Here is a 27,432-nt window from a genome sequence, read left to right as displayed (position 1 = left end):
ACAGTCCTTTCAGGTTAGGCAGAGGTTCTCTTGCACCTCCTCCAAACTCTATCCGTTGTTCAAGATGTGGAATTTTATATATTGACGAGACCAAACGTAGACTGGGCGATCATTTAGCTGAATGCCTTTGCTCAGACCGGCTGGCTTTACCTGATCTCCAGATTGCTAAACACTTTAATTCCCCTTCCCATTCCCACACTGACCTTTCTGTCCTAGGCCTCCTCCATTGTCAGAGTGAGGCTAAATGCAAATTGGTGGAGCAACATCTCATATTTTGCTTGGGCAGCTTACAACCCAGGGGTATCAATATTGATTTCTCAAACTTCAAGTAATCCCTGCATTCCCTCTCTCTCCATCCCTCCCCCACCCGTCACGCCAGCTTTTCATTCTCACCTCGCGACAATTAACAATGACCTGTTTCCTTTAGCATTGTTACTTTTTTACATATCTTTCATTCATTTGTTCTATATCTCTTCATCATCGTTTATATCTGTCATTTCCCACTCCCGTGACTTTCAGTCTGAAGAAGGGTCTCGACCCGAAACGTCGCCCATTCCTTCTCTCCAGAGATGCTGCCTGTCCCACAGAGTTACTCCAGCTTTTTGTGTCTTTCTTTGGTTTAAACCAGCATCTGCGGTTCCTTCCTGCACAAGACTTTAATTGTACCTGTACCTAATACATTAATAAAAGTTTACCAAGTCAGGTAATTAGAATTGACTGCAGTGCTAGATGTATGCTAAGCAACATAAAACTGCACGAAATGGACAGAAATAAATGATCTTACATCCAATAGATCAGATTAAGGTTTGCAGTCCTAGCACATCCTAATAAGAATGGTAATGGATAAATAAACTGCTAACGGTAGGAATAATCTTTACCAACATCTAATCCTCAATGACAGTAGGGCACAGCATGTGAGTGCTGTAAAGTTCCACAGGTATTGTGACAAAGCAGCACTTGTTTGAGTGGAACCTATTTTAAAGAGATGTGAATGTGGCATCAACAGGAAACACTCCAGTAGCTGGTAGCACACCAGACACAAAATGGTTCTAGATATTGGAGGTCAGTTATTACTGTAGGGGTTGTTCGGGTCAGTGATATATATATGTACACCTAACTACCTTCAACTGCTTCATCCACCACCTTCAACCATGACGTTAGTAGTGGGGATTCTGCTGATAATTACACAATGTTCAACTCCATTTGCAATCCTTCAGCATATGTAGCAGGCTACACTGACGCGGTAAGACAATCAGTTGAGATGTGGGCTGTTGAATAGTAAGTGACACTCATGTCACAATAGTGCCAGGCAATAAGTATCATCAATAAAAGAGAAAATAACCATTACTATGGACATCCAAATGGCATTGCCATTGATGGCAAGTTCCCCTCTATCAACATCCTGGGCCTCATCATTGATTAGAAATATGTTGACCTTGCATTAGGTATTGGGGCTTGTGCATTCTTTTTATATAAATTATGAAAAATTAGTGCAAATATTAGCTACAATGTAGATTCACCTATATCTAAAATATAACTAGGGTTGCTTATGATATGTTTTTCCTCTATAAATCAAGGTTAAAGCATGAATTATGAGATGTCTAATGATAAGGAAAAGCATGAGCCCCTGAGCTAGAACAAGCTAAATTGGCTATAAATTTAATATCACAGAGAATTAAGAGCTACGGGCCATGAAGTTGGTGAAATAGAATTTCAAGGTGCTTTTAAAGGCATAAAACAGGAGGTTTCAAATATCAAATTATATGGGTGTGCTCATGGGAAGATATAGACTAGGTAACTAATGAGAATATGTTTTGTTCTGTAACATTCTGGTTGTAATTTAAGGCAACACGTTTGGTTAAAGTAAAAGGTTCCTCAGATTTGCCAAGATCTGATGCACTGTCTGCTTTGTTTCAATATTCTGCCATTCAGTATTACTAGTATGAAACAAATATACATCATAATTATTTAATTAATTTAATTGTCATGATTGGTATGGCATTGAGGACTAGCTGATAGATGAGACATGATAATGTTATGAAAAGTAAATTTTGAGTCATTTTGTGCACATAGCTCACATTGCAAGGATCGTAATATGCATCATGTGGTTCATAATCAGCAGAGAGTAGTAAATATGCTGCTGTTGTACCTGTGGATGTAGCCATCATTATTACAAAGTGTTGATTTGTCTTTAAGACTCTTAAGCAATGTTCTCAAGAAATAGTTGGGATTGTCAAAATAACTATTTAGACAATAGACAATAGGTGCAGGAGTAGGCCATTCGGCCCTTTGAGCCAGCACCGCCAATTACCGTGATCATGGCTGATCATGCACAATCAGTACCCCGTTCCTGCCTTCTTCCCTTATCGTCTGACTCCGCTATCATTAAAAGCTCTATCTAACTCTCTCTTGAAAGCATCCAGAGAATTGGCCTCCACTGCCTACTGAGACAGAGAATTCCACAGCTTCACAACTCTCTGAGTGAAAAAGTTTTTCTCCATTCTAAATGGCCTACCCCTTATTCTTAAACTGTGGCCCCTGGTTCGGGACTCCCCCAACATCGGGAACATGTTTCCTGCCTCTAGCGTATCCAATCCCTTAATAATCTTATATGTTTCAATAAGATCCCCCCTCATCCTTCTAAATTCCAGAGTGTACAAGCCCAGTCGCTCCAGTCTTTCAACGTACGACAGTCATTCCGGAAATTAACCTCGCGAACCTACGCTGTACTCCTTCAATAGCAAGAATGTCCTTCCTCAAGTTTGGAGGCCAAAACTGCACACACTACTCCAGGTGTGGTCTCACTAGGGCCCTGTACAACTGCAGAAGGACCTCTTTGCTCCTATACTCAACTCCTCTTGTTATAAAGGCCAACATTCCATTGGCTTTCTTCACTGCCTGCTGCACCTGCATGCTTCCTTTCAGTGACTGATGCACTAGGACACCCAGATCTCGTTGTACGTCCCCTTTTCCTAACGACACCATTCAGATAATAATCTGCCTTCCTGTTCTTACCACCAAAGTGGATAACCTCACATTTAGTATTTGGCACCCCAAAATTTACTCTAATTGAAGGATTAGGATGCTGTGTTCAGATTGTGAAGACTATCAGATTTAAGCCAGGTGGATCCAGAGACTTGGTGAAGGTGCCATTGGTTCAGTGAGAGATTTTTATGATGCAAATCAGATGCCAGGGAATGGAAGGCTTGACACAAATCCTTTGTGATATGATAATACTGGGTCAGGACTGAAGGGATAACATTGATAATAGATTGCATTTATTTGTCTTCAATTTCTTTGAGTTGAAAAGATGAAGGGCGATATATTTGAAGCTTTAAAATTATTTTATTTCAAAAAATGCAATTAAGTGTATTCTTAAAAGAATATTACCTCTGGTGGGAAATGCAAAGTAAGAGGTAGCAAAATGACCTAAAGCTTTTTACACATTTCACTCGGGGGCAAATGACACAGCGGTAAAGCTGTTGTCTCACAGTGCCAGAGACCCGGGTTCAATCCTGAGCTCAGGTGTGGAGTTTGTACGTTCTCCATGTGATTGCGTGGGTTTTCTCCGGGTGCTCCGGTTTCCTCAAACATCCCAAAAACTTGCAGGTTTGAAGATTGATTGGCTTCTGTAAAGTACCTTGTGACTAGTGGTGTGCCTCATGTTTCGATGCTGGACCCTATTTGTCATCTAGATCAATGATTTGGATGAAAACATATAGGGCAAGATTAGCAAGTTTGCTGATGATACAAAAGTGGGTGGTTTTGCAGCTAGTGAAGATGGTTGTGAAAGATTGCAGCAGGATCTTGATCGATTGGCCAGGTGGGCTGAGGAATGGTTGATGGAATTTAATACAGAGAAATGTGATGTGTTGCATTTTGGGATGTCTTACCAGGGCAGGACCTACACAGTGAATGGTAGGCCTCTGGGTAGTGTTGTAGAGCTGACGGATCTAGGAGTGCAGGTGCATGGTTCCTTGAACGTTGAGTCGCAGGTAGATAAGGTGGTCAAAAGGCTTTTGGCACATTGGCCATCAGTCAGAGTATTGAGTATAGAAGTTGGGAGGTAATGTTGCAGTTGTATAAGACATTGGTGAGACCGCATTGAGAGTATTGTGTTCAGTTCTGGGCACCATGTTATAGGAAAGATATTGTCAAGCTTGCAAGGGTTCAGAGAAGATTTACGAGGATATTGCCAGGACTAGAGGGTGTGAGCTATAGGGAGAGGTTGAGTAGGCTTGGTCTCTATTCCTTGGAGCACAGGAGGATGAGGGGTGATCTTATAGAGGTGTATAAAATCATGAGAGGAATAAATCGGGTAGATGCACGGAATCTCTTGCCCAGAGTAGGAGGACCAGAGGACATAGGTTCAAGGTGAAGGGGAAAAGATTTAATAGGAATCTGAGGGGTAACTTTTTCACACAAAGGGTGGTGGGTCTATGGAACAAGCTGCCAGAGGAGTAGTTGAGGCTGGGACTCCCAATGTTTAAGAAAAAGTTAGCAGGTACATGGATAGGACAGGTTTGGAGGGATATGGGCCAAACACAGGCAGGTGGGACTAGTATAGCTGGGACATGTTGGCCAGTGTGGGCAAGTTGGGCCATAGGGCCTGTTTCCACACTGTATCCCCTTGTATGTAGGACATAGAACTAGTGTGAGCGGGTGATCGATGGTCGACATGGACTCTGGGCTGAAGGGCCTGTTTCCACTCTCCAACTCTAAACTCTAAACTGATAAATGGTTCAGTTCCACTGTTAAGTTAGTTTATGAGTGTTCAGTGCCATCATTCTATTTTTCCATTGTTCTTTCTTGTGATACCTTTATTTAATATATATCAATCCTGGTTTGGATGGAGTTTAGCTTCTTTGGTGGAGGTGGAGGGTGTGAAAGTAATTTATCAAACATGCCTTATCATTGATTTTCTGCATGTACTTGCCAATAGAGTCATAGAGTCCTGTAGCACAGAAAGAGGCCCTTCGGCCCATCGTGTCCGCGCCGCCCGTTACCAAACACAGTCTAATTTTAATCCCATTTTCCCGCATTTGGACCGTAGCCCTGAATGTTGTAGCATTTCAAGTGCCCATCCAAATGCCTCTTAAACGTTGTGAGTGTTCCCGCCTCCACCACCACCCCAGGCAGTGAGTTCCAGACTCCAACCACCCTCTGGGTGAAAAAGTTATTTCTCACATCCCCCCGAAACCTCCCACCCCTCACCCTGTATCTATGTCCCCTCGTTGTTGAACCTTCCACTAGTGGAAGAAGTTCCCCGCCATCTACCTTATCCATGCCCCTAATGATCTTGTACACCTCGATCATGTCCCCTCTCAGCCTTCTCTGCTCCAGGGAAAACAACCCCAGTCTGCCCAGTCTCTCCTCATAGCCGAGGCCCTTCATCCCTGGCAGCATCCTGGTGAATCTCCTCTGCACCCTCTCCAAAGCTATCACATCCTTTCTATAATGTGGTGACCAGAACAGTACACAATACTCCAGCTGTGGCCTCACCAGTGTTCTGTACAATTCCATCATTACCCCCCTACTTTTATATTCGATGCCCCGGCTAATGAAGGCCAGTAACCCATATGCCTTTTTAACCACCCTATCCACCTGTCCTGCTGCCTTCAAGGACTTGTGTACCTGTACTCCAAGGTCCCTCTGTACCCCTGTCTTCCCTAGGGTCCTTCCATTCAACAACAGTTCAACAGTTCAACAGAGCTTTATTTGTCATTCGGTACCAAGGTACCGAACGAAACTACATAGCAGTCACACAAAAAAGAACACAAGACACATAACCCCAACACAAACGTCCAACACAGTGACTCCAAACACCCCCTCACTGTGATGGAGGCAACAAAACTTCCACTCTCTTCCCCACACCCACGGACAGACAGCCCATCTGACCATCTCATCTATATTCATGGTGTACTCCCTCTCCAAGTTATTTCTGCCAAAGTGCATCACCTCGCACTTTTCAGGATTAAATTCCATCTGCCACTGCTCCGCCCATCTGACCATCTCATCTATATCTTCCTGCAGCTTGCAGATCCCTTCATTCTTTTCAGAACATTAGTGCACGTTAACCTGTATTTGTATAGTGATAACAATTAGACTTGTCTACCGTATACCAAGGGATGCATTTTCAAAAGTGTTGTCACTTAGCTGTTTTTACATTTATCAAACAATTTCTGGAGAAAGGTGGAGAATGGCATTCTCTTATCGGAGCGAGAACTTAAAACTGACAATAAATGAATTCTATGATTCCATATCATGGAAAACAAGTAAGAAAAGCCTAAAGGACCCTTGGCACTGAACAGGCAATATACACATTTAAATTGTACAATATTGCAGGTGTGTGTGTGCTTATAGTTACCAGTGCCATTAAAAAGAATATTCAAAACCATGTGCTATGAATTTAAATGGATCTCAAAATACTGAGTTCAAAATACAAATTTCTCTGATATAAGTATAAACTACGGGATTGAATATACCACAATTGTGATCCTTTCTCAAATACACTGCTGCTTGCTGTGATACAGCTTGCATGGATGTAGGTTTTAAAAGAGAGAAATCAAACAATAATTGTAAAATGTAACACTTGAGTGGTTTCTTGCGTACCTATGAGCAAGAGTGCCATGAATATTTGCTGCAACACATATCTTAGCATATAATGGCATAGGTCAATAATCCTAATATACGTAAATTGTCTTTTTTCCAGGATAGAAATGTTAAATTCTAGAATACCTAGCTTAAGGTGCGATAGGGAATGTTTTTTTTAATATAGTGATCGATGCCTGGAATGTGCCTCCAGGGTGGCGTGGAAACATTCATGATAGTGATATTTAAGAGGCATTTAGGCAGGCACATCGTCATGTATGGAATGGAAGGATATTGATCGTTTGGGTAAATAGGGATTAGCATCATGATCGGTACAGCCATTTTGGGCCATTGAGCTTGTTCCTGTGCTACACTGTTCTATGTTCTATGTAATCTAGTTTGATAATTAAGAGTAGTGCCAAAGAAGTATGACCTCGGCTCCATTTCTCTTGCTGCGAGCGGCGGCGACGGCCATCTTGTTGGACCCTCTGTCACAGCCTCTGCGGCAGGCTGCAGTATGGGAGGAAAGTCAGGCGCGGGGCATGCCGGGACGGGAGCCAGTCCTCCCCCTGGTCCTCCGGGGGACTGGGGGGACGCGTTTATTAAAGTTTATAAGATAAAGTTTATAAGGTAAAGTAACAAAAGTGTGTTTATTCACACCAGATGGGAATGGTGAGTAGGGTGGGCCTAAATTTGTGGCGCTATCGTGTACCGTTTTGGCTGGGTAGAGGGCATGGTACACACAAACACACAAACAAACCGAGTTTTAGTATATATAGATATAGATACTAGACGACCCGTGGACCCGTTGGGTTCCCGTTGTGACAGCCGTTGTGTCCCTGAAATCCTCCCATATCAGGAGATTTTCTCCCGATAAATGGCTTTGTGAATCTCTTACTGCAACTTCCATTCTTCCAACATGGAGAGATGTTTGTTGCAGTACGGTCCATGAATCATATGCTTCAGTACCAATTCATGCAGCTCAGGAACTATTTGCGGGTCCGAGTGAGACCGCACCTGTGTGCAGTTGCAGTTTTGGTCTCCAAATTTGAGGAAGGATATTCTTGCTGTTGAGGGCGTGCAGCGTAGGTTTACTAGGTTAATTCCCGGAATGGCGGGACTGTCATATGTTGAAAGACTGGAGCGACTAGGCTTGTATACAAGGATGAGATGGGATCTTATCGAAAATTGGTCTAGCACCCTCCCCTCCCCCACTCCAAACATGCACAGCAAGATCCCAGGATATATCCGAGGTTGTGACAGCCGGGGAGTCAACGCCGGGGGTGGGCGAGGGGGCGAGGAAAGAGGAGAGGGAGCCACTCACCCCAGCCCCAGGCGGCCATCGCGGCGGCCAGCAGCAGGTGAGCGGCTGCAAGGTGCTGCCCCATATTCGTCCCCTTGGGCCCATTCCTCGTAGAGGGGGGACAGGGAAGGGGAAAGGGTGTGACTGAGGAGCCCACTCTCTCCTCCCCCACCCCCACTCTCATTCTCCCCCACCTCCCCTTTCCCCACGACCCCCCTTTTCCCCACTCTCCTCCTCCCACCCCCCATTCTCCTCCCCCACCGCCACTCTCATTCTCCCCCACCCCCCTTTCCCCACCATCCCCCACTCTCTCTTCCCCCCACCACCCCATTCTCTCCTCCCCCAGCCCCACTATTACTCTCCCCCACACCCCCTTTCCCCACCACCCCCCTTTCCCCCACTCTCTCTTCCCCCCACCCCCGCTGTCCCCCTCCCCGTCCCACTCTCCCTCCCACCCCCACTCTCTCCTCCCACCCTCCCTTCCCCCCCACTCACGCTCCCTTTTCCCATCAGTCCCCCTCTCTCCTCCCCCACCCCCGCCTCCCCCACTCTCTCCTCCCCCCACCCTCACCCCCCTCCTTCCCCCATCCTCGCCTCCACCCACTCGCCCCCCATGCCCCCTCCCCTCCGTGGAGCCGTTGGCGGCGAAAGCCACTTACCGAGCGTGCAGGGAGGAGGAGGGAGCGCCGGACTACTCGAGACGGGCAGCGCGGCGGCGGCTGTGGCCTAGCCAAGCTGGGATTACTCACAGCGATTGTGAGGGAGAGGGGAGAGAGGAGAGGGGAAAGAGAAACGAGGGGAGAGAGGAGAGAAGCGAGGGGAATGAGGAGAGGAGAGCCCCTGATTGCGGGCGGGCGGCTCCGCTAACGGCGTCCATCTTGTTTATGCGAGTGAAGAGAGAGGCTGTGCGTGCTCTGGTGACGTCATACGCACAGCACTTTTTCGCACAGTTTTTCACTGCATGTTGGTACATGGGACATGTGGGCGGCTCATTGGTGCAGCAGTAGAGTTGCTGCCTTACAGCGCCAGAGACCTGTGTTCGATCCTGGCTACGGGTGCTGTCTGTACGGAGTTTGTACATTCTCCCTGTAACTGCGGGGATTTTCTCTGGGTGCTTGGGTTTCCTCCCATTTCCAAAGACATGCAGATTTGTAGGTTAATTGGCTTCTGTAAATTGTCCCTAACGTATAGGATAGAACTAGTGTACAGGTGATCGTTGGTCAGCGTGGACTCAGTGGGCCGAACAGCCTATTTTCACGCTGTATCACTAAACTAAACTAAACAATAATAAACCAATGCCCATGAAACTCACTTTCCTGAAGTATTGGCAGTGCCAAATGATGGATAAAGCCTTTGGGATTGACCCCTCCCCCCTCCACTCCCCAAGTTAAACTACCAAACCTGCTTGGTAAACATAACTAATTCTGAACATTTTGCAATGTGTCGAACACCCTTTGGAATTGCCTTTCATATGTTTGTTTGCTTCCATTTCCATGCTGTCCATTCTGCCGCATTCTGAAGCTCCTCCCACCTGCTGGTCATTGGGGTAGATAGGGCGGTAAAGAATGTATACAGGATGCTTTCTGCATTAGCCAGGGCTTAGAAAATAAGAACAGGGAGGTCTTAGTACAAATTTATAAACATTGCTTTGGCCAGAGCTGGAATATGGTGTTCCATTGTGAATACCATACAATAGGAAAGATGTGATTGTAGTAGAGGGAGTGTAGAAGGATATTGCCAGAGATGGAATGTTTCAGTTGTGAGGAGAGGCTGAATAGGCAGAGTTTGTTTTGGAGCAGAGGATGCTGAGAGGTGATCTGATAAACATTTAAAATGATGGGAGGTATAGACAGAGTAGATAGTAAGAAACCATTCCCCATGGCAATGGTGTCTAAGACCATAAACCATTCGTGTAAGCTGAGTAAACGGTTTATAAGGGATTTGAAGAAGAACTATTTCACCCAGATGATGGTTGGAATCTGGAAAACAGTACAGGAAGGTGGATGATAGAGGCAGGGATGAAATTTAAGAAGTATCTGCATGAGTATTGGAATTGCCAAGGCACAGTAGGCAATAGGCTAGTTTTTGGTAAATAGGATTATAGATAGGTACTTGATGATTGACTTAGACATGGTGGGTAGAAGGATCTGTTTCTATGCTGTATAACTCTGAAAGATTAACTTGATGATGTTATCTTCTTCTCTTGAAATTTAGTTGGTTTTCAGTATTAAAATCATTACTTTGGCCAGTGCGTGCCAACAAAATGGCAATGCAACAAGATCATGAATATCTCTATTATGCGTAGCACACATAATAAAGTTCTAAAGGGTAACTGGAGTTAACTGGCCAATTCCTGGCATTCCCCAGTGCCATAGTGAGGCCCGCCGGAATGGGCCTCCTCCAGTGCCATAGTGAGGCCCGCCGGAAATTGGAGAAGCAGCACCTCATATTTCGCCTGGGCAGTTTGCAGCCCGGTGGTATGAACGTCAACTTCTCCAACTTCAGATAGCTCCTCTGTCCCTCCCTTCCCCTCCTCCTTCCCAGATCTCCCTCTATCTTCCTGTCTCCACCTATATCCTTCCTTTGTCCCGCCCCCCTGACATCAGTCTGAAGAAGGGTCTCGACCCGAAACGTCACCCATTCCTTCTCTCCCGAGATGCTGCCTGACCTGCTGAGTTACTCCAGCATTTTGTGAATAAATCGATTTATACCAGCATCTGCAGTTATTTTCTTATACTCCTGATATTGAGGCAAGTTGGCAGTACGTTCTACCCACAGAGCAAGGCTCTACACGAGTGTTATCAAGAGGAATAGGACTCTGGAGTGTTTGGATGTTACTGATTTCCTGTACAAGATGTGATTTTGTCATTGACCACAAAGTCAATGTGTGAGTGTGCTGTGACATTAATGAAAACTGCATGGTTCACAGAGCAAATCCAATCCTTGCAGGCTTAACTGATACCATTGTAGAATATTTAGTTTTCCTTTTAATGTAACTTGTGAAATCCAAATTAAGCGCTAATTATGACTGGCAGCTGAAACGCCCAATACTCATCTGAGGTTTCTTAAAATTGGGCAAAATGTGATTAAAAGCATTTCATGATTGTATTGTGAATGCTGTGAAGAAACAGTTACCACCCCTGACAGCTGAGAGGTAAAATTGAACAGGAAAGAGAATGGAATCATTTAGCAAGAACCAAAGAGGTTTGTTGAGTTCAAAGGTAATTCGGTTTTAAAAATCTTGGCACTTCTGGTGAAACTCAGTCTGTACTTCTTAGGAATCAATATAATTCTGCTTACATGAAGTTTATGTAGTTACTCTCACATATAGTGCTCAATGCCTTTAAGTAAATTGATTCCTTACCTTGATCACAAAAGAAGAATTTAGTGGATTACAGAAGCTTAAATGGCTAGCAGTTGTGCTCTTCTTTTAATTAAATGCTGCACAGGTAGTTTCGCAAAAAAAGGACAAAGAAATACAAGTTAAATGCCAAATGAGATGTCAGCAACCTGCTTGTGGCAGACCATTTTTATTATTACAAGAGAAAGTCAAGCAGCATTCACACGCCCTAAAACTACATTTTAAAGCGTATAAACTATGACTGGTAATTAATTTAGTGGGATGTAGATAAGGAGACCACACTCTGCTTTAATTAGTGGTGTTCTCTCAAATGTAATACAGTATGAGCAGGGCTTTATCATTGCACTGGTAGGACAGATCCTTAATATGGTTTAGCTGTGCTAATGTCAGGCCTCATCAGAAGCTATAAGATGTGACATTAATAGGGTGAAAGATAAAACAGGCTTGACTTATTATTTATTGCTGCAAAATCAATTATAAACTGACAGTTAAAGCCTCTCTCAGTGTTAGATTTTTACCCTAATGCAAGAGAACTAAAATGTATTTACAATTAGGTATTATATTTCTAATTGTTTTGCTGAATAATCTGTTACTTAAAATTTCTGCATTGGATATAAATGCTATCTGAATGCTCTTAGTTGCTATTTCTAGTTAAGTAGCTTTTACTTACATTTTCTAACTGTCTAAAATAATGTTTTTTAGATATTTTGATTAACCACGTGTTTTTTCCTCATTCACACATTCACTGCACTTCTTTATTTTTCATTTCTCATGTTCACAGCTTCTATTGGTAAATTGTCCATAATGCCAACAGCGCCAACTGCAAATTGTCCAGAAAAAGCTGTCTGAGCAGGTTGTGACATCGGTGGCTGTGACTTCTGTGATTTTAATTAACTTAGGTGCAGCCCCTCAAGCCTAACGCTCTTGACTTGTGTTCTCAACTTACCTTGCTTCACGCTGCATTCAACAGAATAAAATCAGAGTTAGCACTATTGATTTTTTTTCACTATCAACTTTTTCTCTCTCCTCCAACCTCTTCCCTTCTGATTGGCAGTATCATCCAGATAAACAGAGTGCAGATGTGCCAGCGGGAGAACTTGAGGAGCGCGCACAGAGGTTCATCGAAGTTGATCAGGCGTGGAAAATACTAGGGAATGAAGAGACAAAGAGAGAGTATGACCTGCAGCGTCGTGGTAGGTTCTGCCGAGAAGCTTTGTGAAGGCTGCAGCTTTCTAAGTCATCAATTCAGTATCACTTAAATTAGAAGAGGCTCTTCAAGAACAGATACAAATAATAAATAATTTATGTACAATTATGATGAGAGCAACCTTCTTGTTGAATATTTCTACTCACCTGCTATTTGCATTTATCTTTATGTGTGTGTCATTGTGTGTTCACCAACTCTGAATTAAGGACACAACATAATTTATAATTGTGTAAATCTTTGTTGCATTCTTGTGCAATTTTACAAATGAATTATTTGCATATAATCTATGGATAATGGTTGTGAATATTATTGTATTGAGAATCTTAGATTAAAGGATATTATTATTATTCAGTTTATATAATAGTCATCGGCAAGGAGGGGAGTTAAACTCAAATCCACTATAATGTTAACCAAGCATGCCGAGCTTGCTGCTTAAACATCTTCTTGAAGCATAGGCAGACAGTTGTGAGTAAGAGGAGAAAAAATGTAGGTCATGTCTGTCACAGAGGGGCTGCCATTACATGAAGTGATAGCTCATCTTCTCTTCTGGCCCTAGGACAGGGGACCCTCAGACTTCCATTATAGCTTTCAATAAACGTATATCTACTCAGCACAGTTAATGGGGGAAGGGAGGACAGAAGTCAATATTCATGTATTGCCTGTGGGGAAAACACTCAGCCGTTTTTGCAACACACTCTAGTCCAAAATTGATGCAAAGCATCATCACTTTTCAATATGCCTGGTAAAGACACACTGCATCTGCATTCAGTTATTGGCTCCTCTTTTCCAGGGTAGCCCAGTATCATTTATTTACCTATAAAATGACTTTTAAGCTCCTGTTGGCATAATTATCACTTCTCCTTTTCTTTATCCTCCCACCAGATCCGCTCACCCCAATCCCAATTCTACTGTCTTGCACCTGATGATATAGTTATAATGATTTTCAGAATATTGTCATCAATCTTGTAACTAGAATTACAAACATTACAGTTATGAATAAAAAACAAACCGCTGGAGGAACTCAACGGGTCAGGCAGCATCTGGAGGGAAATGGACGGAGACATTTTGGATTGGGATCCTTCAGATAGATACACCTGGCCCGCTGTGTTCCTCCAGCACTTTGTTCTTTGCTCAAGATTCTAGCATCTACGGTATCTTGTCTCTCATTTAGTTATGAGTTTGTTTGATTGGAGCCATTTATTAATTTATGAAGAAATCTATTTTTAAGATGATTACAAGTCCTAGGGTAATCATTAATCTTTTTTCATTTTTGTTTAAGATTATGTTGCCTGCATCATTCTTGCATCACATTTTCCGTAATTAATTCAATTGCACTAAATACAGCGGTGTTGTTTATAATTCAGCAACTTTGAGAACTTTAAACCAAATTAGTTTTTTTATATGGGATATGGCTATAGCTGACAAAGCTTGCACTTATTGTCCATCTCTGATAATCCTTGAGAATCGGGTGATAATAGACAATAGACAATAGGTGCAGGAGTAGGCCATTCGGCCCTTCGAGCCAGCACCGCCATTCAATGTGATCATGGCTGATCATTCTCAATCAGTACCCCGTTCCTGCTTTCTCCCCATACCCACTGACTCTGCTACCCTTAAGAGCTCTATCTAGCTCTCTCTTGAATGTATTCAGAGAATTGGCCTCCACTGCCCTCTGAGGCAGAGAATTCCACAGATTCACAACTCTCTGACTAAAAAAGTTTTTCCTCATCTCTGTTCTAAATGGCCTACCCCTTATTCTTAAACTGTGGCCCCTGGTTCTGGACTCCCCCAACATTGGGAACATGTTTCCTGCCTCTAACATGTCCAACCCCTTAATAATCTTATACGTTTCGATAAGATCCCCTCTCATCCTTCTAAATTCCAGTGTATACAAACCTAGTCGCTCCAGTCTTTCAACATATGACAGTCCCGCCATTCCGGGAATTAACCTAGTAAACCTACGCTGCACGCCCTCAATAGCAAGAATATCCTTCCTCAAATTTGGAGACCAAAACTGCACACAGTACTCCAGGTGCGGTCTCACTAGGGCCCTGTACAACAGCAGAAGGACCTCTTTGCTCCTATACTCAACTCCTCTTGTTATGAATGCCAACATTCCATTGGCTTTCTTCACTGTCTGCTGTACCTGCATGCTTCCTTTCAGTGACTGATGCACTAAGACACCCAGATCACGTTGTACGTCCCCTTTTCCTAACTTGACACCATTCAAATAATAATCTGTCTTCCTATTCTTACCACCAAAGTGGATAACCTCACACTTATCCACATTAAACTGCATCTGCCATGCATCCGCCCACTCACACAACCTGTCCAAGTCACCCTGCAACCTCATAGCATCTTCCTCACAGTTCACACTGCCACCTAGCTTTGTATCATCGGCAAATTTGCTAATGGTACTTTTAATCCCTTCATCCAAGTCATTGATGTATATTGTAAATAGCTGCGGTCCCAACATCGAGCCTTGCGGTACCCCACTAGTCACTGCCTGCCATTCTGAAAGGGACCCATTTATCCCCACTCTTTGCTTTCTGTCTGTCAACCAACTTTCTATCCATGTCAGTACCCTACCTCCAATACCATGTGCTCTAATTTTGCCCACCAATCTCCTATGTGGGACCTTGTCGAAGGCTTACTGAAAGTCGAGGTACACCACATCCACCGGCTCTCCCCTGTCAATTTTTCTAGTTACATCCTCAAAAAATTCCAGTAGATTAGTCAAGCACGATTTCCCCTTCGTAAATCCATGCTGACTCGGAACGATCCTGTTACTGCGATCCAAATGCTCAGCAATTTCGTCTTTTATAATTGACTCCAGCATCTTCCCCACCACTGATGTCAGACTAACTGGTCTATAATTTCCCGTTTTCTCTCTCCCTCCTTTCTTGAAAAGTGGGATAACATTAGCTACCCTCCAATCCACATGAACTGACCCGGAATCTATAGAACATTGGAAAATCATTACTAATGCGTCCACAATTTCTAGAGCCACCTCCTTAAGCACCCTGGGATGCAGACCATCAGGCCCTGGGGATTTATCAGCCTTGAGTCCCATTAGTCTACCCAAAGCTTTTTCCTGCCTAATGTAGATTTCCTCCAGTTCCTCTGTCACCCTAGGATCTCTGGCCACTAGAACATCTGGGAGATTGTTTGTATCCTCCTCAGTGAAGACAGATCCAAAGTACTGGTTCAACTCTTCTGCCATTTCCTTGTTCCCCATAATAAATTCCCCTGCTTCTGTCTTCAAGGGACCCACATTTGCCTTGACTATTTTTTTCCTCTTCACATACCTAAAAAAGCTTTTACTATCCTCCTTTATAATATTGGCTAGTTTACCCTCGTACCTCATCTTTTCTCCCCGTATTGCCTTTTTAGTTATCTTCTGTTGCTCTTTAAAAGAGTCCCAATCCTCTGGCTTCCCACTCTTCTTTGCTATGTTATACTTCTTCCCTTTTATTTTTATGTTGTCCTTGACTTCCCTTGTCAGCCATGGGTGCCTCTTACTCCCCTTAGAATCTTTCCTCCTCTTTGGGATAAATTGATCCTGCAACTTCTGCATTATTCCCAGGAATACCTGCCATTGCTGTTCCACAGTCTTCCCTGTGATGAGCTATTACCATTTTCGGCTGGGCATTCTTTCCACTGAGATCCTCCTACAATTCTCGGAGGTTGAGGGGAGGGGAGACCTGATAGAAGTACATAAACTTTATGAGAGGCATAGACAGGATAGACAGTCAGAACAAGGGGAAATGTCAAAGACTAAAGGCCGTAGCTTTAAGGTAAGAGGGGCAATGTTTAAAGGAAATATGAGGGGCAAGTTTTTTTTTAAACTGGTGGGTGCTGGGAATGCGCTATTGGGTGGTAGTGGAGGTAGCTATGAGAGGCATTTAAGAAGATATTAGATATGCACTCAGACATGCAAGGAATGGAAGGATATGATTCACGTGAAGGCAGAGGAGATCAGTTTGCCATATATTTGGCACAGACATTGTGGGCCGAATGGCCTGTTCCTGTATGAGTTCCAGGATTTGAACTATGTGGCGATAAAGAAACAGGTATATTTACAGATTTAAATGGTGGATAACTTGGAGCGGAGTCTGCAGATAGTGGTGTCCATGCTTGCTTGCAGCCCGTTTCCATTTTGGTGAAATTTGGGGGGTTGGAAGAGGTCTGGAATAGTTTTGGTGAGTAACTGGCCAACCAAGGGAAGCTGCTTCCAAAGGGTATTGGTAAATGTTTATGGGAATGGATGGAATGCCAGTCAAGCAGATTGCTGGATAATTATGTGCTCGAGTCCTGAAATTCTAATCTTTCGACCCTCTCACTGGGCATCAATCAAATATAAAGTATAAAGCTATACAATAAAAACCTGACGTGCAGATACTTCTGATCATTATTTAGTCAATAGTGTCTCATCTATCTGCATGAATGGTGATGTTAGTTTTTATTTATTTGATGTTTAAGTGTTCTGTAGTTTAAATGATACAATTTTCTGAAAGATAATTAGCATATTTTCAACTGGATGCTTTTTTGAAAAACTTCAGAGTTTTGCTGTTTCAATAGTGGCTTCATTCTGGTTACAAGGGAAATGTTTGGAATCACATTGAATTTCTGGGAGTGAGTATCAGCTGCTCTGCAAGATTCTCATCCTTCCCATTAAAAGAGACACAATCCTGATCATATAACTGTGTGCTTTTGTGTAATTAACTGCAAAGAAGGGGAATGTTCATTCTGTTGTGCCTATTTCAGCTTTATCTTGCTATCTAACTCTTATCGGCAACAGTGCTCCCAGTATTTCTCCCACTATGGTGACATTCCACTAATGTTCATTCTAATGATGACAGGGTTACTGCTTGCACAACCTGTTGAAGAGTGACTTCCAAATTCCTAATTACGTCAGTTGAAATAAATTTCTCCTAGACTTTTCTTTCGGATCTTTTTTCTTTGCTGATTATTTTCAGGTCTTGTTAACATCAACATAAAGCTCCTCTGTAATCTCTTGAATGTAATTACAGTGCCCTCCAGAATGTTTGGAACAAAGACCCATCATTTATTTATTTGCCTCTGTATTCCATAATTTGAGATTTGTAATAGAAAAAATCACATGTGGTTAAAGTGCACATTGTCAGATTTTATTAAAGGCCATTTTTGTACATTTTGGTTTCACCATGTAGAAATTACAACTGTGTTTATATATAGTCCCCCCATTTCAGGGCACCATAATGTTTGCGACACATGGCTTCTCAGGTCTTTGTAATTGCTCAGGTGTGTTTAATTGCCTCCTTAATGCAGGTATAAGAGAACTCTCAGCACCTCGTCTTTCCTCCAGCCTTGCCATCACCTTTGGAAACTTTTATTGCTGTTTATCAACATGAGCACCAAAGTTGTGCCAATGAAAGTCAAAGAAGCCATTATGAGACTGAAAAACAAGAATAAAACTGTTAGAGACATCAGCCAAACAATCAACTGTTTGGAACATCATTAAGAAGAAAGAGAGCACTGGTGAGATTACTAATCACAAAGGGACTGGCAAGCCAAGAAAGACTTCCACAGCTGATGACAGAAGAATTCCCTCTAAAATAAAGAAAAATCCCCAAACATCTGTCTGACAGATCAGAAATACTCTTCAGGAGTCAGATGTAGATTTGTCAACGACCACTGTCCGCAGAAGACTTCATGAACAGAAATACAGAGGTTACACTGCACGATGCAAACCACTGGTTAGCTGCAAAAATAGGATGGCCAGGTTACAGTTTGCCAAGAAGTACTTGAAAGAGCAACCACAGTTCTGGAAAAAGGTCTGTGGACAGATGAGACGAAGATTAACATATCAGTGATGGCAAGAGTAAAGTATGGAGGAGAGAAGATCCAAAGCATACCAGCTCATCTGTGAAACACGATGGTGGCGGTGTTATGGCCTGGGCATGTATGGCTGCTGAAGGTACTGGCTCACTTATCTTCATTGATGATATAACTGCTGATGGTAGTAGCATAATGAATTCTGAAGTGTATAGACACATCCTATCTGCTCAAGTTCAAACAAATGTCTTAAAGCTCATTGGCCGGCGGTTCATTCTACAGCAAGACAATGATCCCAAGCAACAAAGGAGTTTTTCAAAGCTAAAAAATTGTCAATTCTTGATCATTGGTCAATCACCCGATCTGAACCCAATTGAGCATGCCTTTTATATGCTGAAGAGAAAACTGAAGAGTACTGGCCCCCAAAACAAGCACAAGCTAAAGATGGCTGCAATACAGGCCTGGCAGAACATCACCAGAGAAGACATCCAGCAACTGGTGATGTCCATGAATCGCAGACTTCAAGCAGTCATTGCATGCAAAGGATATGCAACAAAATACTAAACATGACTACTTTCATTTACATGACAATGCTGTGTCCCAAACATCATGGTGCCCTGAAATGGGGGGTCTATGTATAAACACTGCTGTAATTTCTACATGGTGAAACTAAAATGTGTAAAAATGGCCTTTATTAAAATCTGACAATGTACACATGTGATTTTTTTTTCTATTACAAATCTCAAATTGTGGAGTACAGAGGCAAATAAATAAATGATGGGTCTTTGTCCCAAACATTATGGAGAGCACTGTACATCCTTCCTATAATGTGGTAACAATACTATACATTTACTTCTCCTGCTGTTATTTTATACATTCTAGCGCAAGCTCTGTGTTCTGAGATTCGGAGAGCCACGGAATGAAACCATAAATTGTTCATGCAGTGAGTTTCTGAATTTGAACTTTTTATGCAAAATTATAAATTGTCACATTTTAAAACAGAAAATGTTGGAAACTCAGCAGGTCGGGCAGCATTTGTGAGTTGAGAAACAGAGTTAATGTTTCAGGTCTGAGACGCTTTGTCAGATGGTTTTTCATTTCACATTCCTCGCATCTGCAGCTTTTATGGTATTCATTTACTAATGTATTTCATATGTCTTCCTGATACTTTGACTATCCTGCCTCTGTTGATGGCCAGTGAGGTTCCTTCGGTAGGCTTGCTTAGAAATAATTTCTTATTTAGGGGGCTCCTAATTAGTAACCACACCCTTTTTCTTTGTGGCAACATATTTGTTCTGAACCCTTGCATCTCCTTAAATGCTTTCTCTGATTTACCTTAAAGTAATTGTTTACAGTATACTTCAGGTGAATCGTAGTAAATGCGACAACTGCCCCAAATTGAGAACCTTGGTTACTTTCAGTGACTGATGAACAGATCTCGTTGTACTTCCCCTTTTCCTAACTTGACACCATTCAGATAATAATCTGCCTTCCTGTTCTTGCAACCAAGGTGGATAACCTCACATTTATCCACATTAAACTGCATCTGCCATGCATCTGCCCACTCACACAACCTGTCCAAGTCGCCCTGCATCCTCATAGCATCCTCCTCACAGTTCACACTGCCACCCAGCTTTGTGTCATCTGCAAATTTGCTAATGTTATTTTTAATCCCTTCATCCAAGTCATTAGAGTATATTTTAAATAGCTGCGGTCCCAGCACCGAGCCTTGCAGTACCCCACTAGTCACTGCCCGCCATTCTGGAAGGGACCCGTTAATCCCTGCTCTTTGTTTCCTGTCTGCCAACCAATTTTCTATCCATGTCAGTACTCTACCCCCAATACCATGTGCTCAAATTTTGCCCACTAATCCCCTATGTGGGACCTTATCTAAGGCTTTCTGAAAGTCCAGGTACACTACATCCACTGGCCCTCCCTTGTCCATTTTCCTAGTTACATCCTCAAAAAATTCCAGACGATTAATCAGGCATGATTTCCCCTTAGTAAATCCATGTTGACTCGGACCGATCCTGTTACTGCTATCCAAATGTGCTGCTATTTCATCTTTTATAATTGACTCCAGCATGTTCCCCACCACCGATGTCAGGCTAACTGGTCTATAATTCCGTTTTCTCTCTCCCTCCTTTCTGCAATTGGTCCAAAACGCCGCAGCGAGACTCCTGATGGGTACCCGTAAAAAGGACCACATCACCCCGATTCTGGCCTCTCCACTGGCTCCCAGTACAGTAAAGAATCAACTTCAAGCTCCTCCTATTCACATACAAAGCCCTAAACGGGCTTGCCCCCCCCCCCCCCCCATATCAAAAATCTTCTAACCCACCACTCTATCTCCAGGTCCCTCAGGTCGGCCGACTTGGGACTACTGACTATCCCGCAGTCTAGGCTTAAGCTCAGGGGTGACCGCGCTTTTGTGGTTGCATCTCCTAGACTGTGGAGCAGCATCCCTCTCCCCATCAGAACTGCCCCCTCCATCGACTCCTTTAAGTCCAGGCTCAAAACCTATTTCTACTCCCTAGCGTTTGAGGCCCTCTGAGGGGGTGCTGTGAACTGTTTATGTTTGTGTTTTGGTCTCCAAATTTGAGGAAGGATATTCTTGCTATTGAGGGCGTGCAGCGTAGGTTCACTAGGTTAATTCCCGGAATGGCGGGACTGTCGTATGTTGAAAGGCTGGAGCAATTAGGCTTGTATACACTGGAATTTAGAAGAATGAGGGGGGATCTTATTGAAACATATAAGATAATTAGGGGATTGGACACATTAGAGGCAGGAAACATGTTCCCAATGTTGGGGGAGTCCAGAACAAGGGGCCACAGTTTAAGAATAAGGGGTAGGCCATTTAGAACGGAGATGAGGAAGAACTTTTTCAGTCAGAGAGTGGTGAAGGTGTGGAATTCTCTGCCTCAGAAGGCAGTGGAGGCCAGTTCGTTGGATGCTTTCAAGAGAGAGCTGGATAGAGCTCTTAAGGATAGCGGAGTGAGGGGGTATGGGGAGAAGGCAGGAACGGGGTACTGATTGAGAGTGATCAGCCATGACCGCATTGAATGGCGGTGCTGGCTCGAAGGGCTGAATGGCCTACTCCTGCACCTATTGTCCATTGTCTATTGTGTTGTTATGTTTGTGTTCCATTGTATGTTCGTTTCTTAGTACCTGAACTGATGTACAGCACTTTGGTCAACGTGGGTTGTTTTTAAATGTGCTATACAAATAAAATTGACTTGACTTGACTTAAAAAGTGGGATAACATTAGCTACTGTCCAATCCACAGGAACTGATCCTGAATCTATAGAACATTGGAAAATGATCACCAATGCGTCCATGATTTCTGGAACCACTTCCTTAAGTACCCTGGGATGCAGACCATCAGGCCCTGGGGATTTATCGGCCTTCAGTCCCATCAGTCTACCCAACACCATTTCCTGCCTAATGTGAATTTCCTTCAGTTCCTCCGTCACCCTAGGACCTCTGGCCACTAGTCCATCTGGGAGATTGTGTCTTCCTTAGTGAAGACAGATCCAAAGTACCTGTTCAACTCATCTGCCATTTCCTTGTTCCCCACAATAAATTCACCTGTTTCTCTCTTCAAGGGACCCACATTTGTCTTAACTAATTTTTTCCTCTTCACATACCTAAAGAAGCCTTTACTATCCTCCTTTATATTCTTGGCTAGCTTACCTTCGTACCTCATCTTTTTTCCCCGTATTGCCTTTTTAGTTATCTTCTGTTGCTCTTTAAAAGTTACCCAATCCTCTGGCTTCCCGCTCATCTTTGCTATGTTATACTTCTTTTTTATTTTTATACTCTCCTTGACCCGTTGTCAACCATGGTCGCCTCTTACTCCCCTTAGAATCTTTCTTCCTCTTTGGAATGAACTGATCCTACACCTTCTGTATTATTCCAAGAAATATCTGCCATTGTTGTTCCACCGTCATCCCTGCTAGGGTCTCTTTCCAGTCAACTTTGGCCAGCTCCTCCCTCATGCCTCCATCGTCCCCTTTGTTCAACTGTAATACTGACAATCAATAATGTACTTGCCTTCTTTGCTATGTTCCATATCTTTCTCTCACTTGTAAATCTATGGCTTTGGCTCATTAGCCTTAATTGGTAGACTCTTCATTGAAACATATACCATTCAACCCAGTCAAAGTTCTTTTGCCTATTTCCCTGCTTATGTTTCCTCTACCTTTTATTTCTCAACCTTGTTTATTAATTTTTTGACTTTCATTTCCAGCTTTATTTTCTCCCAAGTCAGACTCTGCAGGAGGACCCACCACCAATTCTGAAAACAGCCATGTCACAATATTTGACAACCTTGCTGCCTCTACAGCTTTCTCCCTTGGAACCTGTACTATCCAAGGTCCTCCTGCCTGAGCGATCCCTCCAGTTTCACTTCCATCGGCACAATTCTCCTGATTCTTTATTCTGATGGATGTTTGCTAAGTACTAGAGAGGATAGTTGGGATGCTGTCCGTTTTCTTGTTCATTTTGGCATTTGAACCAGTGACTGCTGTCATTCAGTCCTTGCCTACCATCTGTCATAAGTTGGAAATTAAAAATGCTGTCCAATTTCAGTATACTTGGCAATGATGTCTTGGTTTCCAATTAATCTAGTCTTGATGTTGGTTTATTCTTGTTGTAAACTAGGATGGAATAACACTGTCCATGTTGAAGATCTATCCCACAGCTGTGCTCATTTAGTATGAAATTCAAAGATGAACACGCAGGTAAAATTACAATGTTATTGCAAAACATTGTGATCTACACTTTGCAGGCAGCTTTACAGATTAAGTGCAAACAGATGGTAAATATCCCTACATGCATATCTGTTAGAAGTATGCTAAGCACTTAGCCTGTGATTGCCACAACATGAAACAAAAGTAAGCTGTAGACTGAATGTTTGACAGGATTGCTGGCAATGAAGGAGAGATAATTGGCATTTCATTTTGTTTATGACCACTTTTACCTAAACAAAGAATTCTAATTTGAGAGAATATATGCTATTCTTAATCATTTGAAACCATTTTGCTACTTCCTCGCCCCATTCCTCTGTCAAACTAATGGTTATTGGGAATATGATGCCTATTAGAACTACCACATTGACAGCAATAGATAAATGTGTGTCTGTATCGCAAGGTTCTCTTCCAATCATATGAGAAACATCTATTTATAAATGTCAAAGGCTGATGTGTGGCCAGGTTGTTACCTAATGTATGCCTTTCAAGATAAGTCATTTCTTTCTTGGAATTTTCTTTCTTTATGCCTACCATAATCTTTTACTAGCTTATTGAAGAATATTTCCATCATTGGACAGAGTTTGCACATCTAGTCCTTTTATAGAAGCAAATTTTAGAGAAATTTATGCTGTGAAGAAAGTTGTTTTTAAATTGTGCACGTGCTTGCAAATGTAATCTTGAAGTAAAGTTTCATTATTGTACACAGTTCTTAAATTGGTCAAAATAGTCAACTTTGAGAATGATGTTCATATGTAGCGCTGGGTAGAACATGCTTAAATAAAATAGCACAGCTGGGTGAAAATGTGCACTTCTGGAATTGTGAATGCCCAGCAAGGGCCATAGTAAAGCATTATTGAGCCAGTTCTCTAATAGTTATTTAATGTTATTATTCAGTCTAAAAGGATCTCAATAGATTTTGCTCTTAATCCCCTTCAACTGAAGTCCCATAAACCTTAATGATGAGCCTTGCAGTGTTTTCTCTGATCTGACAGTTGAGACAATGGAACTGCACAATTGCTCCACCTCTCTTTGTCAGTTCAAACCCAGCAGGACAGGAGGTCACAGAAGCTTGTCCTTTTTGGCTATTCCAGCACTCTCTTAACAACAGCTTTCATCAGCTGTCTCATGAGAAAGGGCAGTTCATTGCTATCTTGATTTGGGCCCCGCTACTAACTCTAAGGAAGTAAACGCATGTAGTCATGTTAGATTTGCACCATCATACAATAATATATGCAAAGAGACGATGAATCTTCATGCACTTGCAAGGTCATTCACACAAGTAAATTAATTCATTAAATGCAAAAAGTTAAAACTAGTTGCATTATAAATAAATCAGATTGTAAATTAAATTTGTTTTTTAAAATTGTTACGGAACTGAATAATCATTTGTTTAGTTTCTCTTTGTGATCCCAATGTCAAGTACCCTCTTTGTGGTTGTGTATGCGGGCAAGGGCTAGTTTTTGTTTTGCTTGTCTGGTCTGATAGAAGAGACGTGAAGGTGACTTTTCCTTTTCTATTCTCCCCATCACCACAAAGGTCCCTTAATTACACTGTTCAGATCAGAAGTTGTAATTTGAAGAATTAAAGACGAAAAGTGGATATATCTCTCATAGGTCATTTATTATAAAATTAATTAATTAGAGTTTGGGGTTGGATTCCCTCTCACTGAAGAGAGGACCTGACCTGAAATGTCATCTGTCCTTTTTACTCCACAGATACTGCCTGACCTGTTGAGTTCCTCCAGCACTTGGATTTTGCTCATAGAGCTGTACAGTGCAGGAACGGACATGGATGTCTGTGCCGAACATTACGATAAATTCTAATCCCTTCTTTCCCTGCAGGTTTATGTGCCTGAGTAAAATCCTCTTATACACCACGTATCAGTACTTCCCAGGATCTTGCGGGTGAGGAAAACATCCCCTTTAAACTACCCCCCCCCCACTTCCCCTCCGCCCCCTCGGCTTAAAGCTATGCCTGTCTTCAATGGTCACCCACTGTTTTTACCCATCAAAGCTGCAACAATTGATTTGCGTTTGCAAAAGAAAATTGAAACAACATTGAACGATCTGAAAAAATATAATGTGATGACGTAATTAAAACTATCCCATGCTGTATCCATATTGTGCCAATATCAACTCAGCCTAGTAATTAATCGGCCCCATTGCAGAAGCGTCCACGCTGGAAACTAAGTGTCCTGAGCTAACTCTGCTACCACCGTCGTCTACTGTACAAGTGATGGCTCCCACTGATTGTCGCTGGAAGCTTGCGCCCTTTTCAGGACGGACGATGACAGTGATGTAACATTTGAATGATGGACACGAAAGAAGACTAGTTAATCTGTACTGTCGGGCAAAGTAATAACTAAGCTCACCGCCCTCAAATCATTTCACAAATTCAAATTGTCTCTTGAAATGTGCAACGTAGACTGTTGCATAGATTATAACAATACAAATTGAATTTCCCTTATATCGTATAGGCTAGTTACAGCAGTATTTTACAAGATTAGATATGGCTGAATGTGTTTCATAGCCAATTAAAATGTTGAACAGTACACCAGGTAATGTAATGAAATAAGATAGCCAGTGTGTGCAGAGCACAATGCAATACACAGCAAGAACTAAGGAGCAACCGCCATCTTTTTGCAATGTTGAATATAAAAGTTGGGATATTCTGATACAACTTCAACATGCCTTTGCGAAGATTTTTCTGAATCCTCTGTCACTGCGTCATAAATATTACCTTTTAAACTAATTTCCAATTAGTTTAGCCCATTTACCCTCACTATTTTGCTATCTATATGCCTGCACTGATTCTACAACTTGATCTTTTGAACTAATATCATTCCACACCAAAGCTGTAATCTCATTTTCTGATTCATTATTACAACGCTTAGGATATTAAGATCTTTAAAAGTCTTTAATGTATTAAATAATCAGCCTGCCTTTTCCTTGTGTATATTTAAAAAAATAATAAAGGAATTTTGTGATTTTTAAATAAACTACCAAAACCATTAACATTGCGTTGACACTAATTAATACCTTTACATAATGGTTTTGCTTCACACTGGTACAATTACAGCACACACCTGTCCTGATGGCAGAGGAAACGTGAATTGAAACTGCTTTTGCATCAGTGTGAATTGAAACTACACATTGCAGTTTAGTTTAGAGATACAGCATGGAAACAGGCCCTACAGTCCACCGGGTCACGCCAACCATTAATCACCCGTTCACACTAGCTCGATGTTATCCCACTTTCCCACCACTTTCCAACGCACTAGGAACAATTTACAGACCCCAATTAACCTACAAACCCATATGTCTTTGAGATGAGGTAGAAACAGGAGCAACCAGAGGAAACCCATGCGGTCACGGGGAGAACGTGCAAAGTTCACACATGCAGCTCCTGAGGACAGGATCAAATCCACATCTTTGGTGCAGTGAGGTCATCCACCTTGTGCATCTATTTAAATTAAAAATCATTTTTTTAAATATCTTACGTTTTGTTTTGGTTTTGGCTTTTATCTTTATTAAGTGGTAAACACAATCAGTTGCCATTTCTTGCAGCCCAGAGAATTGCCTTAAAATACACTTTATCATGTGGAAATGCAATCATGTTCTGTATTTTTACGATTCTTGGATTTGTGTGGCACGACTCTTTTTCAAGACATATTTAATTATAGAAGTAGACCCAAGTAGTAGGTCAGTCTTGCAAAGATCTGTTTAATGATTTATTTCTAAAAATATAATCAGACTTTACACATGTGGTAATTCTACATTTTATTTTCTCTGGTATATTAGGACATTACAGTAACATGAAAATGCATTCACATTTGGATGGTTTAAGTGTTCAATTATTTTAAAAAACATCCATTTGGCATGTTCTTATACATAAATTTTAACATATCTAAGATCAGAAAATGTATCCTGACATCTGAGCTGTTGGTGAGCTAAAAAAATTAGAAAAGAGTGTGAATTGTGGATGCAAGTTAAGCGTGTGTGCATGATCTTCAAGGACCATGTTAAAAGTGCAAGTGAAGACCAGTCAGTAATGTGGAAAGAGTGGCAATCCTGGATTGATTGTTTTGAGGAAATGGAATCTATTGCGATCAACCTGCTAACTCCCTTAATGTTGCAAATTAAGATACTGAATCATTTCACGTAACTGCCTAGTTGCTCGTGGGACCTGTTGCCCGACCCAGAGTGAGATGGATAAAAATCCAAGAAGCACATGGAGTTGAAAGCTCATTCTGATTATGTAGGAAGGAACTGCCGATGCTGGTTTACACTGAAGATAGACATAAAATGCTGGAATAACTCAGCGGGACGGGCAACATCTCTGGAGTAAAGGAATAGGTGAGATTTCGTGTCGAGACCCTTCAGCTCAACGGGTCAGGCAGCAT

General features: G+C 42.2%; 1 protein-coding gene across 2 annotated transcripts in view; it reads left to right on the top strand.

Annotated features, from left to right (window-relative positions):
• dnajc24 (DnaJ (Hsp40) homolog, subfamily C, member 24) overlaps window positions 1-27,432 on the top strand; it is a 51,660-nt gene that overhangs the window by 15,692 nt on the left and 8,536 nt on the right. For both annotated transcript variants that reach the window (XM_078414881.1, XM_078414882.1), the window contains exon 3: window positions 12,310-12,448. In XM_078414881.1, coding sequence (XP_078271007.1) covers window positions 12,310-12,448 — 139 coding nt within the window. The remainder of the gene's footprint in view (window positions 1-12,309; window positions 12,449-27,432) is intronic.

Source organism: Rhinoraja longicauda, chromosome 18 (genome assembly GCF_053455715.1).
Source record: "Rhinoraja longicauda isolate Sanriku21f chromosome 18, sRhiLon1.1, whole genome shotgun sequence".
Taxonomy (NCBI): Eukaryota; Metazoa; Chordata; class Chondrichthyes; order Rajiformes; family Arhynchobatidae; genus Rhinoraja; species Rhinoraja longicauda.
Note: the sequence above shows the minus strand (reverse complement) of the source record. Positions and strands in the feature narration are given on the sequence as shown.